A 12,589-nucleotide genomic window follows, 5' to 3' on the forward strand; every position below is an offset into this window, starting at 1 on the left:
AGTGTAGTTCCGGGACACCGTGTAGTCAGAGGCACTTCCGCCCCGGAAAAGCAAGGCCGCCACAGTCTTTTCGTCTGGAGGTGAGTCAGCCTTGCACCCCCACGACCCCTCCGAGCCTTGTCGTCCTGAGCGTGGGACTAGTCGCTACCTAGCCGGCCGTTTTAGGATGGAGAAGTCGCGGCCGCCGGCGGAGGCTGAGAGACGGAGGGCGGAAGTTTGGATTCCCTCAGCTCTCCTCCCCCAAGCTCTCCTCCCCCACTTACCAGGCAGCGCTGCTCCTTCTATCGGTACAATATCTGGCGACTTGTTCTCTGCGCTCTACTTTCCTCCGCCGTAAAGTAGCGAGCGAGACAGAGAAACTACTGGGTAGAATTGTGAGTCGCAATAAACGAGACAATACGTGTCCCAAGTTTTGAAAGGTGGCGGCACGGGATAACGGATTGGCTCTTGCTATCGATGATAACAGCAGTTCTGTCCCCAGCGCCCTTTTGCCCGGACGCCCCAGTGCAGCGAGGGAGGCTCTGGGAGCAAAGGCATGTCCCCGCTGTCATCCTCCCGGACAGCGAGCTCTTGCCGAGCTTCCCCCATCTTTCCTTTAGGACGCCACGAGTCGCCCGCGCTAGCGCCTGGGGATGTCCGCTGCAGTTTATCCGCGAGGCGGACGTGGTCGTGCTGTCCCACCGAATCATGGTCTACACCGCCCCTGACTTCGGAAAGGGGAGGAAGGACGGACTTCTCGGCTCCTCCCGGCATAGACCCGGGTGCGTACTAGCGAAAGTACTTTCTTGATCTGTGGTGTCTGGTTTCAGGTCATCAGGTTTCCTTCACTCGGTAAATGACTTACTAGGGAGGGAAATGTTCCAATATTTGTTGCATCCACCTGCGAATGTGTCATCTCCGTGTTAATATGTGTGAGTGTGTATGTGAGTTTTTACCACACGCACGTGTATTTATTTTTGAATATACCACGTTTTACATTTCTTTCTTTTGTTCTCCTTTCTTGTCTTCAGTTTGGTTCCCTTTCATTTGCTCTCCACTGGTTTGGAATAAAAACGGCCGTCTGTCTCAGATACTAAATTTAGCCAGCATGTATTCTCATTCTGAGAAACGTAGAGACTAAACATATACTTGGTATTTGATGATGGCACCTCACCACCACCACCTTTTTTTAAACTGGAGGGCAGGTTATAAGCCTATATTTTGTTATAACCACCCTCAAAATTGGTCCTATCGATCTTGGACTTTTATTTTTATTTTTTTAAATAACAAAGATGTTACCAGCATATTTACAAGTGTTCTCTTACCATTGCTTCTTTCTGGATTTGTGTTGTTAGGATCGTTCTTCCTCTTCGTTCAACTGAATTGACCTTTTTTTCTCCCTCGTGTCAATCATTCAGTTGAGCATAGAATTCAAGTTTGACAATTTTCTTTTTTCCTTTTGGAGATAGCATTCAGTTGTTTGAGATCTCCATTCCCTTTCCTTGATTCTGTCAATCAGATTGTCATTTCTGTTAGGTAAACCGTATTTTCTTTCTGGGAGCTTTAAGGATTTTTGTTGTTGTTTTTAGTTCTTATTTACCTCCTGAGTTTCAGCATGATTTGATTAAGATGTATTTATTTTTAAAAAATTTTTAGAGGTGGAGGAGGGGCACAGGGAGTAGGAGAGAGAGAATCCCAAGTAGGCTCCATGCCCAGTGCAGAGCTCAAAGTGGGGCTGGGTCTCACAACCCTGAGATCATGACCTGAGCCAAAATGAAGAGTCCCACGCTTAACCGACTGAGCCACCCAGGCGCCCCAGGAGTGTATTTATTTTTATTGATACTGTTCAGAATTGCTGTCTATGAACTCAGCAATTATCTTTTGACATAAGACCTCTCTGCCATTTCTTCTGGTCTCTTTTCCTCATACTCCTATTGGACAAATGTTGGAGCCTCTCAATCTGTCTTCTGTGCCTTGATTTTTTATTTTGTATCCTTCTTTATCTCCGTGCACATAGGATAAAAGGCTTTTACCAATAAGCCTTTTTGACTTCATGAAGTAAATTGACTCAAAATGATGCTTTTTAGAAAACTAATGCCAGTGTGGATAAAATGTTATTAGGTGGGCAACAAATTATTAAGAAGAAACTTATTTATTCATTTATTTTTAGTTAGATAAGTAAGAAGAAATTTTAAGTCGGAATTAGGATTTTCAGAGAATGAAATGTGATGCAGAGTATCTTCTGCTTTTTTGCAGCTGCAAGAAAAAGGGACTCCTGGTTCTTTGGACTTTCCATCTACTCATTTAACCCGTGGAACAACCTTATGAGGTAGGTATGACTTTGCAAGTCTTATCTTCACGTGCAGATGATCCCATGAGGTGCAGACAGTTTTTTCTTTAACACCCCCAACGTTATATAGATGGTAAGTATCATTTCTAGGATTTAAGCCTAGGCCCTTGACCTCAGAACCCTTTTTTTTTAACCTACATGTTAACAATACCCTTCATTTCCTGCATCCTCAGGATGAGAAATTCTTATAGTAGGGATACTGCATTTGGTTGTACAGGTTGTTCACTGTCCAAGGGCCCCTGGCTGACAGACTTAGTAGTTGGGATCTACTCCATGCTCTGCTCACCGTGCTCTATGCGGCTATATCTGCCTAGAAGTAGAAGAGCTCTTGTATAATTTCTGCAAAGATCCACATGGGCTCGTGGCAGCCCTGACCTGCGTCTCATGGCTCCTTTGTCCTTCCCCAGTTATGCCTTCCCAGGACTCTGACCTTCCCCAGAAGGAGCAGGAGAAAATGACCATGTTTCCGGTAAGGCATTCTTTTCTGTCTCCTCACATGTGATTTAATTTCTCAGAGATTAGGCACATCTCTCTCCTCCTCCTTGGAAAAGTTAATGGAAAATGACAGATTTCGAGTGCATGTTGTATGGCAGGCTGTGTGTGTGCGTCTGTGTTTTGTTTTATATTTATTCTTTCACAAGACAATCTTTGAAAAAATGATACGAATTTGAAACAGAACAGAAGAATTTACGCTACCGCTTTGCTTAGAGGCCAGCTCTTTGCATTTTCCCGTGTTCCTTTTTCACTTGCATTCTGAACTGTATATTTTGTAATATTGGAAGTAGTGGGATATACAATGGACCCTCTGACAACGCAAGGGTTAGAGACCCTGACCTCCTGCATGGTTGAAAATCCACATTTAACTTTTGACTCCCCAGAAACTTCTGTCTTAGCCTACTGCTGATCAGAAGCCTTACCAATACCATAAGCAGTTGAGTAACACGTATTTTGTATGTTCTTTGTATTGTATATTGTGTCTTACAAAATAAAATAAACTAGATCAAAGAAAATATTATTAAGAAAATCGTAAGAGAGGATACATTTATAGTACTGTAAGAAAATCTGCGTATAAGGTGGACCCATGCTGTTCAAGCCCTTGTTGTTCAAGGGCCTCCTGTACTTCGATACATTAGAGAAAGGCTTAGTAACTCTCTTACTAAGAATAGTAAGATAAGGAAAAATGAAGTTGGAATATGAGTAAAAGAAATGGAGTGTCAAGGCAAATTTATGACGAAAATAATGGTCATTAATAAGTAAATGTGTGTGAATGTTAACAAAGGTCTTCTATTTATTTGTTTCACTTAGATTGTCGAATATTTTTTTTTAAAAGGAATTATGTCCTACTTGGCCAGAGTGTAGAGATTCAGGAACACTCATACTCTCTTGCAGGAAAATGAATTGGGAAAACCTTCTGAAAGGGACATCTGCCACTGTGCTTTGAAAATTTTGAAAGTGTTTATTCTGTGACTTTGCAGTTGCCACTTTTAGCGGAGGTCTCTGTAAAAGGATCTTTGCAGCATTGATTAAAATTAAACATCTGGGGGCGCCTGGGTGGCTCAGTCTTAATCATCTGCCTTCAGCCCAGGTCATGATCCCAGGGTCCTGGGATCGAGCCCCGTATCAGGCTTCCTGCTCAGTGGGGAGTCTGCTTCTCCCTCTCCCTCTGCCGCTCCCCCTGCTCGTGCTCTCTCTCGCTCTCGCTCTCTCTCAAGTAAATAAAATCTTAAAAAAAAAATCTGTAACTAATGATACATGATTGGGATTGATGAAAGATCAATCATGAGTTCTAAGGAGAATTATACTCTGTGGTCATAAAATGGAACGAGACACTCTAACGATAATAACTGTTGAGATTTATGGAGGAGATTGCTACGTGCCAGGCACCATTCTACGTGCTTTACATATACTCACTCATCTAATGTTTTCAAACACCTTGCGGTTTAGACATCATTAAAGAGAAGAGGAAATTGAGATAGTGGGACGTTAAGGAATTTCCCCAAGGTCCTGGAATTAAAACTTTGAACTCAGTGCCTTCACCAGCTGTGAATACTGCAGGTGGATGCAGCATGTACGTTGAAAACACAGAAGAGCTGTGTGCTTGTCCCGGGAGGGCTGCCGAAGCCTGTGAACATAGCAAATGTTACAAACAGTGACAGAATCCAAGCTTTGTGGAATAGTCAGTTTTTTTGGTAATCCCCTTATCCTTCTCGATGCTGCCCTTTTTCCAGTGGAGATTATGGGATTGAGGTCGCATGTGCTTGGTGTTGTAGGAGGCTGTGACGTTCAAGGACGTGGCAGTGGTCTTCACCCTGGAGGAGCTGGGGCTGCTGGACTCCACCCAGAGGAAGCTGTACCGAGACGTGATGCTGGAGAATTTCAAGAACCTGGTCTCCGTGGGTGAGAACAGGAGCCCCATGACACCCCTTGAGAGTCGGTGTCCTTAGTTCAAAGCTTTGGACCTTTTGAATTGGTTCTCTGACCCTGAAGACACAAGTTTTGCTAATCCCTGGGACTACAGGCATGGGTTTTCCTGGTTTTTCTGCTCAGGTAAAATTCTGTCCAGGGGTGATTTTGCCCCCAGGTGACATTTGGCAATGTCTGGCGACAGTTTTGATCTGTACAACTAGGCGGGGAGGGTGCCACTGGCTACCAGTGCCGCTAAACGCCCTACAGGGCACAGTACAGGTCCCAGGACAAAGAATTCGCCAGTCCAAAATATCAGTAGTGCCTCAGTTGAGAAACCCTGTTTAAATTAATTATAAATGGGAAACATAAAAAAATTATAAATTGGCTTCTATACTGTCTTTCAAATACTTTTTCAGATTGTGGTCGTGACCCTTTGGTGCGTCATGGCATTAATTTAGTACCCTGGGCTGGCATTTTTTTTTTCCAATGAAATAGAATAAAATAGAATAAGGATAGAAACTATCAGAGTTCCTTATCAAGATCTGCTTGCATTGCAGCAAAAACGGACCCTTTGCGGTGAGTGGTGTGAGAGTGTGGGAAGTAGGGTGAGAACAGACCTTGGCTAAATCTGGTTTTATCTCTATCTAGACATGAACCAGGTCATGACCTAAATTTACTTATTGTAGCTCATGATCAGAAAAGCCCCTAAAATATCCCTTTAGAGGTTCTGAGGATTGTAGAACTTGGACAAAAATGTATTTTAGCCGTGTGTGTATCTTAGAAGCGTATATCTGCCTTTTCATAGGACATCTTCCCTTCAAGCCGGATATGGTATCCCAGTTGGAGGCAGAAGAAAACCTTTGGGTGATGGAAGGAGAAACCCAAAGAAATGGGTATTCCAGTGAGGACCATGTGGCTGTTCCTTCAGGTGTCAGCTGGTCTGCTTCTCACCATGTCTGTCATTACCACTCTTGTCTGAGTACTGTCCTCTCCTTCCTGGACTGGGACAGCAGCCTCCACATTGGCCTCCCTGCCTCCTGCCTTGCACCCCTGTCATCTGTTCTCCACGTGGTACCAGAGTGACTCCTTAGAAAGCAAGAGAGGTCATGCCATTCCCCTTCTGAAAACCCTCCAGAGACTTCCCATTTCACTCAGAGCCCTCACAGTGGCCTACAAGACCCTACCCGCTCTGGATTCCTCATCACGTTCCTCTTTGATCAACCTTGCTTTTACCCTGGCTTAGATCCTTCCTGGCATCCTCGCTGCCTTGGGGTGTTCTCTCTGCTGTTTCGACTAGCTCCCCCTCTGCCTGGGAAGAGTCCGTGGCCACTCCCTGTCTAAGGTCTTTGCTTGGATTTCATCTGCATCCGCTCGGCCTTCTGTGCCTGCCGTTTAAAACACCCCCCTCTCTCCGTTCTCCGTCCCCTCACCCTGCCTTATTTTGTGTCTGATCACCTGACCCACTAACACATTTTTATTTACTTGTTCACCGTCTGTCTCCCCGTGAAGTAGGAATTTTGGCATTTTGTTTGTTGTGTCTACTCAAAGCCTCAGGTGGGCCTTCTGCATGGAAGGTGATCCTGTGCACTTGTTAAATGAGAATAAGTTATTTAGTTGTTCTGCCCTTGTAGAAGTGAGCTAGGATACCAGCCTTTCCCGGATGGGAAGAATGCCTGGTCTGTGTCCCCTGCATGCTGATTTCTTTCCCACCTAGTCGTTCACTGCCTGCCCCCCTTCTCCTGCCCTCTCCCTCTTCTTCATTGTTCACGTCACTTTTCCATCTCCTTTCCTTTCTCTTTAATTTACATATTCCTCAGTTCTACTCATTTAGAAATTAAAAACTCAATATTCCCAGAGCGAGTAAATTCATACAGTCTCCCTGTGCTTGAAAAAACGAAGACAGAGAAGCCTGTCTGCAAATGTGATAAATTAGGTGATGAATTCTGTGAGTAATTGATGGATGTACTTCTTTTGTCCTTTTCCCTGTTTCTGTTGCTTCATGTTTGATGTGTTCAGGATGTTAGATACTTGCTTCACTTCGCTGGGTCTTATTTTCACGTGCAGACTTAACCTCAGGAACGATGACCCTAATAAGTATTGTCACGTCTCACTTTTGCATGATAGACCAAGTCTCTCTTCTAACAAATCTTGTAGCATTTTCTGTCACCTTTTCTCAAAGGTTTTTTGACCTCTTCAACGTCAGCATGTTTCAGGGTTTTGCAACCATGCCCCACATTCAAAAACTGTCCTAAAATGGTCTTCGTAGGTCACAAGAGGACAAATTAAAGGGCTTATTTTTGTAAAGATTCTTTTTTTTTTTTTTCTTAAAGATTTTATTTATTTGACAGAGACAGCCAGCGCGAGAGGGAACATAGGCAGGGGGAGGGGGAGAGGAAGAAGCAGGCTCTTAGTGGAGGAGCCTGATGTGGGGCTCGATCCCATAACGCCAGGATCACGCCCTGAGCCGAAGGCAGACGCCTAACCGCTGTGCCACCCAGGCGCCCTGATTTTTGTAAAGATTCTTAATAACGAAAAGCTTACAGATATTGGAGACAAGTGGACATCACATCTCTGTTATTCCTAGAGATGGCTGATAGGTTTAGAGCACACTAGTGTGACCGGTGGATTGTCCTGGAACATTGTCTTCCAGTGAATGTCTAACATAATTCTCATTTCTCAGACATCTTTGAATATGTAAAGATTCATACTGATAACTGTTATTCACAGTTACCGGAATGCATAACTAAACTATAAGAAATTGTCAATGTCGGTGTGCCAGGCAGTTCCGTTCGTCAGCTCTCATGGAACAACCTCAGGTTGGCTACCTCATTCATGCAGCCAGCTTCCCACTTACCCACCCTCCCCTCTCTCTAACACCGAAATAATCATAAAACCCACATATGGTTAGTCGTTGAGTAGTTTCACATTGGACATTTCTAGACGTCAAAAGACACTGATACATTTGTGGAGATGAGGAGAGTCCTGTTAGGAAAGAAAATTACCGACTTTCTAAGGTTTTCCAGTACAGTTTGCCTCCTGCCCATATTAACTAGCTGATGCAGCAATGTGAGAAGCCTTTGACACTCTGTGGTGAGTTCTAAGACCAAACACCTGAAGTTAGCTTCACCAAACACCAACTTCCCAGGTTACAGGCACAGTCCTCCTCAAGACTGCCCAACGAGACGTCCGACACCAGCCAGGCTTTCCAGGGCCACCTTCCCTTCTGACCCGATGCATTCACTAGAATGACAGAATTCAGGAAAGCTCTGTGCTGAAAATTATAATTGTATTATAGCAAAAAAGAATATAAATCAGCCATATTTTTTTTTGAAGATTTTATTTTTAAGTAATCTCTACACCCAACGTGGGGCTCCAACTCAACCCCAAGATGAAGAGTCACATGCTCTATTGACTGAGCAAAAGAATACAAATTGGAACCAACAAAAGGGAAAGATGCATGGGGTGGGGCCTGGGAGAGTCCCCTCCCCCCTCCCTCTGATAAGGACCCTTGTAACTGTTTTGGCCCCATCTGCATAATCCAAGAAAACTTCCCATTTTGGGATTTTTTTTTTTTTTTTGAGGGAGAGAGAGAATGCACATGCAAGCAGAGGAGGGGGGAGGGGGGAGGGCTGGAGGGAGAGGGAGAGAGAATCTTAAGCAGGCTCCACGCTGAGTGTGGAGCTTGATCTCATGACCCTGAGATCATGACCTGAGCCAAAATCAAGAGTTGGATGCTTAACCGACTGAGCCACCCAGGCGCCCCCATCTCAGGATCCTTAATTTAATGAAATTTAAAATCCCATTTGCCATGTACGTGAACATACAGGTTCCAGGGATTAAGGCATGGACATCTTTAGGGGCCATTTGATTAGCTTACCATACCTAGAAATGCATACATACGTATTGAGACTTTTTCAGCTTATATTATCAGAATGTAACTTTACATTTAAGCAACTTAATTATTAAGGACTTGGTACCCCTCCCCAACATTTTAAGCCAGTGGCTTCCATTCATTTCATCCTCAATCAAATCTTTTACATCTCGACCCAGCATGAACATAATGTATGTGCATATATATCTGTGTGTCTATAGCTGAAACAGGCATTTCGTATAGTGGTGTCCTTACTGCTTGTGATCTACGTCTCATTCTATTTCTTTGTCTTTTTTTTTCATAACTATTTGTCCAATTTATGGAATTGGTTTCATAGTTCAGTAATGCATCCCAACAATTTGAAAAATTCTATTACAGTGGAGATAATATAATGAAGAAAAAACGCATGTTTTCTTCATGACTGTTACACTCTAGTGGGTCTAAAAGGCAAGAAAAAGTTAGGAAGTATACAGTAAGTCAAATAATACGTGCTGCAGGGAAAATAAAGCAGGGTAAGCCAAATGTGGAGAACCAAAGGTGTATGGGACTGGGGAGGAGTTATTTTATATTGGGTGGTGAGGAAGGCCTTACCCAACGAGCAGCATTTGAGTGGGGATCTAAAGGGAATAAACAAAAAAGCAAGCCTTGCAGCCTCCTGGGAGAAAGCCTTCTAAGCCGAGTTTAACTCCCCTCTTCCTCCTCCGGGTTGCTTTTGAGAGTCTGCTCTCTGCTCTGTTTCTTTCCTTCTCCCAGGTTCTTTCTCGGTCGTACAAGATGAGTTTTCCCTTTTCCATTTCTTTCTAGAGCCCTGAATTCCTACCAGGTTTAGAACAGTGAATGTTAGTATTCCAACCACTTCCCAGATTTACTCTTGGAAGAGAATTCCTGCCAGGACCTAAAATACTATTTTCTGCTTACAATCTGAGCTTTTGTAACCTAACTGGGTAGTATCCCTCTTGTCCTAAGCCTACTGAGGATAAAGGTGAGTAGGCTTTTAACTGATGTTATTGTAGGATGGAGTGTGGATTGTCTTTGTGGCCTGCAGCCGTTTTATTTCAAACACAGTTCTCAGATTAAATGATCAAATTTATGGTTCTAAATGGGTGGCATTTACACTTAGTGGATAAGAGTCTGTTGACCCCATTCTTTGCTTCCAGTTGCATGGAGAAACATAAAAGGGTAAGTGATGTACAGACATGACCCTCCCCCTGGTTCATTGAGGCCTTCGCCTATGGCCTAGATGTGAAGTCCTGACATTTCTCTACCTAAGCCTTTGCTTGTCCTCATCTCTGAATATTGTTTTTTCTTATAGGCAGCAAGACTCAAAATGAGATGGAGACGCTTCAAAAAGTTGCATTGAAATACCTTTCCCATGAAGAACTATCCTGCTGGCAAATCTGGAAACAGGTTGCAAGTGATTTAACCAGGTACCTTCAGAGAAAGCATTCCCAGTTACTACAAGGCGATTCTGTTCAGGTTTCTGAAAATGAAAATCGTGTAATGAATCATAAAGGAAATGGCTCCACTTACGCTGCCAATCAAGAGTTGTCAATTTCGAGAACCCAGGACTCTTGTGGGAATACATACCTGCGTGGGTCACAGAATCAGAGTAGAGGTCAGCAAATTCACGTGAGAAATAACTGGCATGTATGTGAAGCCTTCATGAAGAAATCACCGCTTAGAGATCATATTAACACTGACACAGAACAGAAGCCTTACAAGTTCAACAAATGTGGCAAAAGCATGAGTGATGGCCTCAATCATCACGTACCCCCAGGAGAGGAATTCCATCCGTGTCGTGAGTGCGGAAAGGGCGTCAGTTATAGCTCGGTGCTTCCACTTCATCAGAATGTTCACACGAGAGAGAAATGCTCTAGTCAGAGCTCACATCTACAGACCCATCAGAGAATTCGCCCAAGAGAGAAACTCAATAAATGCCATGAGTCTGGTGATTGCTTTAGTAAGAGCTCTTTTCATCAGCTTACCCATACTGGGGAGAAGGCCTACAGATGTGACAGTTGTGGCAAGGGATTCAGTAGCAGCACAGGTCTTATCATTCATTACAGGACTCACACTGGAGAGAAACCTTATAAATGTGAGGAGTGTGGGAAATGCTTTAGTCAAAGTTCCAACTTCCAGTGCCACCAGAGAGTCCACACTGAAGAAAAACCATATAAATGTGAAGAGTGTGGTAAGGGCTTCGGTTGGAGTGTTAATCTTCGTGTTCATCAGAGGGTCCACAGGGGTGAGAAACCCTACAAATGTGAGGAGTGTGGGAAGGGCTTCACTCAGGCCGCACACTATCACATACATCAGAGGGTCCACACTGGGGAGAAACCTTACAAATGCGACGTCTGCGGTAAGGGCTTCAGTCACAATTCGCCGTTAATATGCCATCGGAGAGTCCACACTGGAGAGAAACCGTACAAATGTGAGGCGTGTGGGAAAGGCTTTACCCGCAATACAGATCTTCATATCCATTTCCGAGTTCACACGGGAGAGAAACCCTACAAGTGTAAGGAGTGTGGGAAGGGCTTCAGTCAGGCTTCTAATCTTCAAGTCCATCAGAATGTCCACACTGGGGAGAAACGATTCAAATGTGAAACGTGTGGGAAGGGCTTCAGTCAGTCATCAAAGCTTCAAACGCATCAGAGAGTCCACACTGGAGAGAAGCCGTACAAATGTGGCGTGTGTGGTAAGGACTTCAGTTACAGTTCCAATCTTAAACTGCACCAAGTGATCCACACTGGAGAGAAACCATATAAATGTGAGGAGTGCGGGAAGGGCTTCAGTTGGCGATCAAATCTTCACGCTCATCAGAGAGTCCACTCTGGAGAGAAACCCTATAAATGTGAGGAGTGCGATAAGAGCTTCAGTCAGGCTATAGATTTTCGGGTACATCAGAGAGTCCACACTGGAGAGAAACCATACAAATGTGGTGTATGCGGTAAGGGCTTCAGTCAGTCCTCTGGTCTTCAATCCCATCAGCGAGTCCACACTGGGGAGAAGCCGTACAAATGTGATGTCTGTGGAAAGGGTTTTAGATACAGTTCGCAGTTTATATACCATCAGAGAGGCCACACTGGAGAAAAACCTTACAAATGTGAGGAGTGTGGGAAAGGGTTCGGAAGGAGTTTGAACCTTCGCCATCATCAGAGGGTCCACACGGGAGAGAAACCCCACAGATGTGAGGAGTGTGGTAAGGCCTTCAGTCTCCCCTCAAATCTTAGGGTCCATTTGAGTGTTCACATTAGGGAAAAACTGTTTAAATGTGAAGAGTGTGGGAAGGGCTTCAGTCAGAGTTCACGTCTTCAAGCCCATCGGAGAGTTCACACTGGAGAAAAACCGTATAAATGTGACGTCTGTGGTAAGGACTTCAGTCACCGTTCACGTCTTATATACCATCAGAAAATCCACACGGGCAGGAATCGTTAAAGGTGAAGAATGTGTTAATGGCTTCAGTCAGGATGCACATCACGTGTTCAGAGAGTCCGTGCTGGTAATAAACTATCAAGCATTGAGCGTGGAAAGGGATTTCTTCAGATAATCTTTCTAACAAATCCATTAAAATGATGGCTTGGAACCGTAATAACAGGAATAGAACTAATATTCAGGGGTGGAATGGCTTGCAACCATCTTGGCAAGATCCGAGTGATATAAATGGTCTCTAAGAGTGAATTTATACCTACAGATAATGTGTGAAAAGAATATTTGCCATATACTAGCTAGTTTTGGGGGGTCAGGGAAGCTTTTGGATAATTTTCCCTTTAACTTACATTTTATACTTACACAGTGACTTATTTTTACGGAAGCTGTAAAGCTATGAAAAATGAATAAAATTACTGACTAAAATTTCCTGTAACCAAGAACTCATAATATGATTGCTTTCTTTCATATGGTATATTTTGGATGAAAATTAAGGAATAGATGCCCAGTGATGAATCCTTGATCTTCAGAAGTAAATTTATATCTGTTGCAGATGT

General features: G+C 43.8%; 1 protein-coding gene across 3 annotated transcripts; it reads left to right on the plus strand.

The window, feature by feature from the left end:
* The first annotated feature begins 623 nt into the window (after positions 1-623).
* On the plus strand, positions 624-12,470 carry ZNF227 (zinc finger protein 227). 3 transcript variants are annotated; one of them, XM_045815910.2, is made up of 6 exons: positions 624-761; positions 2,236-2,308; positions 2,737-2,798; positions 4,600-4,726; positions 5,541-5,663; positions 9,919-12,468. In XM_045815910.2, the coding sequence occupies exons 3-6, from the start codon at positions 2,739-2,741 to the stop codon at positions 12,039-12,041; spliced, it is 2,433 nt and encodes an 810-aa protein (XP_045671866.2). In that variant the 5' UTR covers positions 624-761; positions 2,236-2,308; positions 2,737-2,738; the 3' UTR covers positions 12,042-12,468. The 3 variants fall into 3 exon arrangements, with proteins under 3 accessions (XP_045671866.2, XP_045672001.2, XP_087726972.1); XM_045816045.2 differs by lacking the exons at positions 624-761; positions 2,236-2,308; positions 2,737-2,798 and having other exon boundaries at positions 4,703-4,726; positions 5,541-5,628; positions 9,919-12,470; XM_087870846.1 differs by lacking the exons at positions 624-761; positions 2,236-2,308; positions 2,737-2,798; positions 4,600-4,726; positions 5,541-5,663 and adding an exon at positions 5,818-6,680 and having other exon boundaries at positions 9,919-12,470.
* Positions 12,471-12,589: the final 119 nt, after the last annotated feature.

Source organism: Ursus americanus, chromosome 21, assembly GCF_024610735.1.
Source record: "Ursus americanus isolate L20-20 chromosome 21, mUrsAme1.1.p, whole genome shotgun sequence".
Taxonomy (NCBI): domain Eukaryota; kingdom Metazoa; phylum Chordata; class Mammalia; order Carnivora; family Ursidae; genus Ursus; species Ursus americanus.

What these genes read in the sequence shown, in the direction of transcription:
- ZNF227 (XM_045815910.2), top strand. Translation starts at nt 2,739, where the DNA reads ATGCCTTCCCAGGACTCTGACCTTCCCCAGAAGGAGCAGGAGAAAATG. An exon ending in AGAAAATGACCATGTTTCCG is followed by an intron (nt 2,799 to 4,599) that starts GTAAGGCATTCT and finishes TTGGTGTTGTAG; the next exon opens with GAGGCTGTGACGTTCAAGGA. An exon ending in CCATGTGGCTGTTCCTTCAG is followed by an intron (nt 5,664 to 9,918) that starts GTGTCAGCTGGT and finishes TTTTTCTTATAG; the next exon opens with GCAGCAAGACTCAAAATGAG.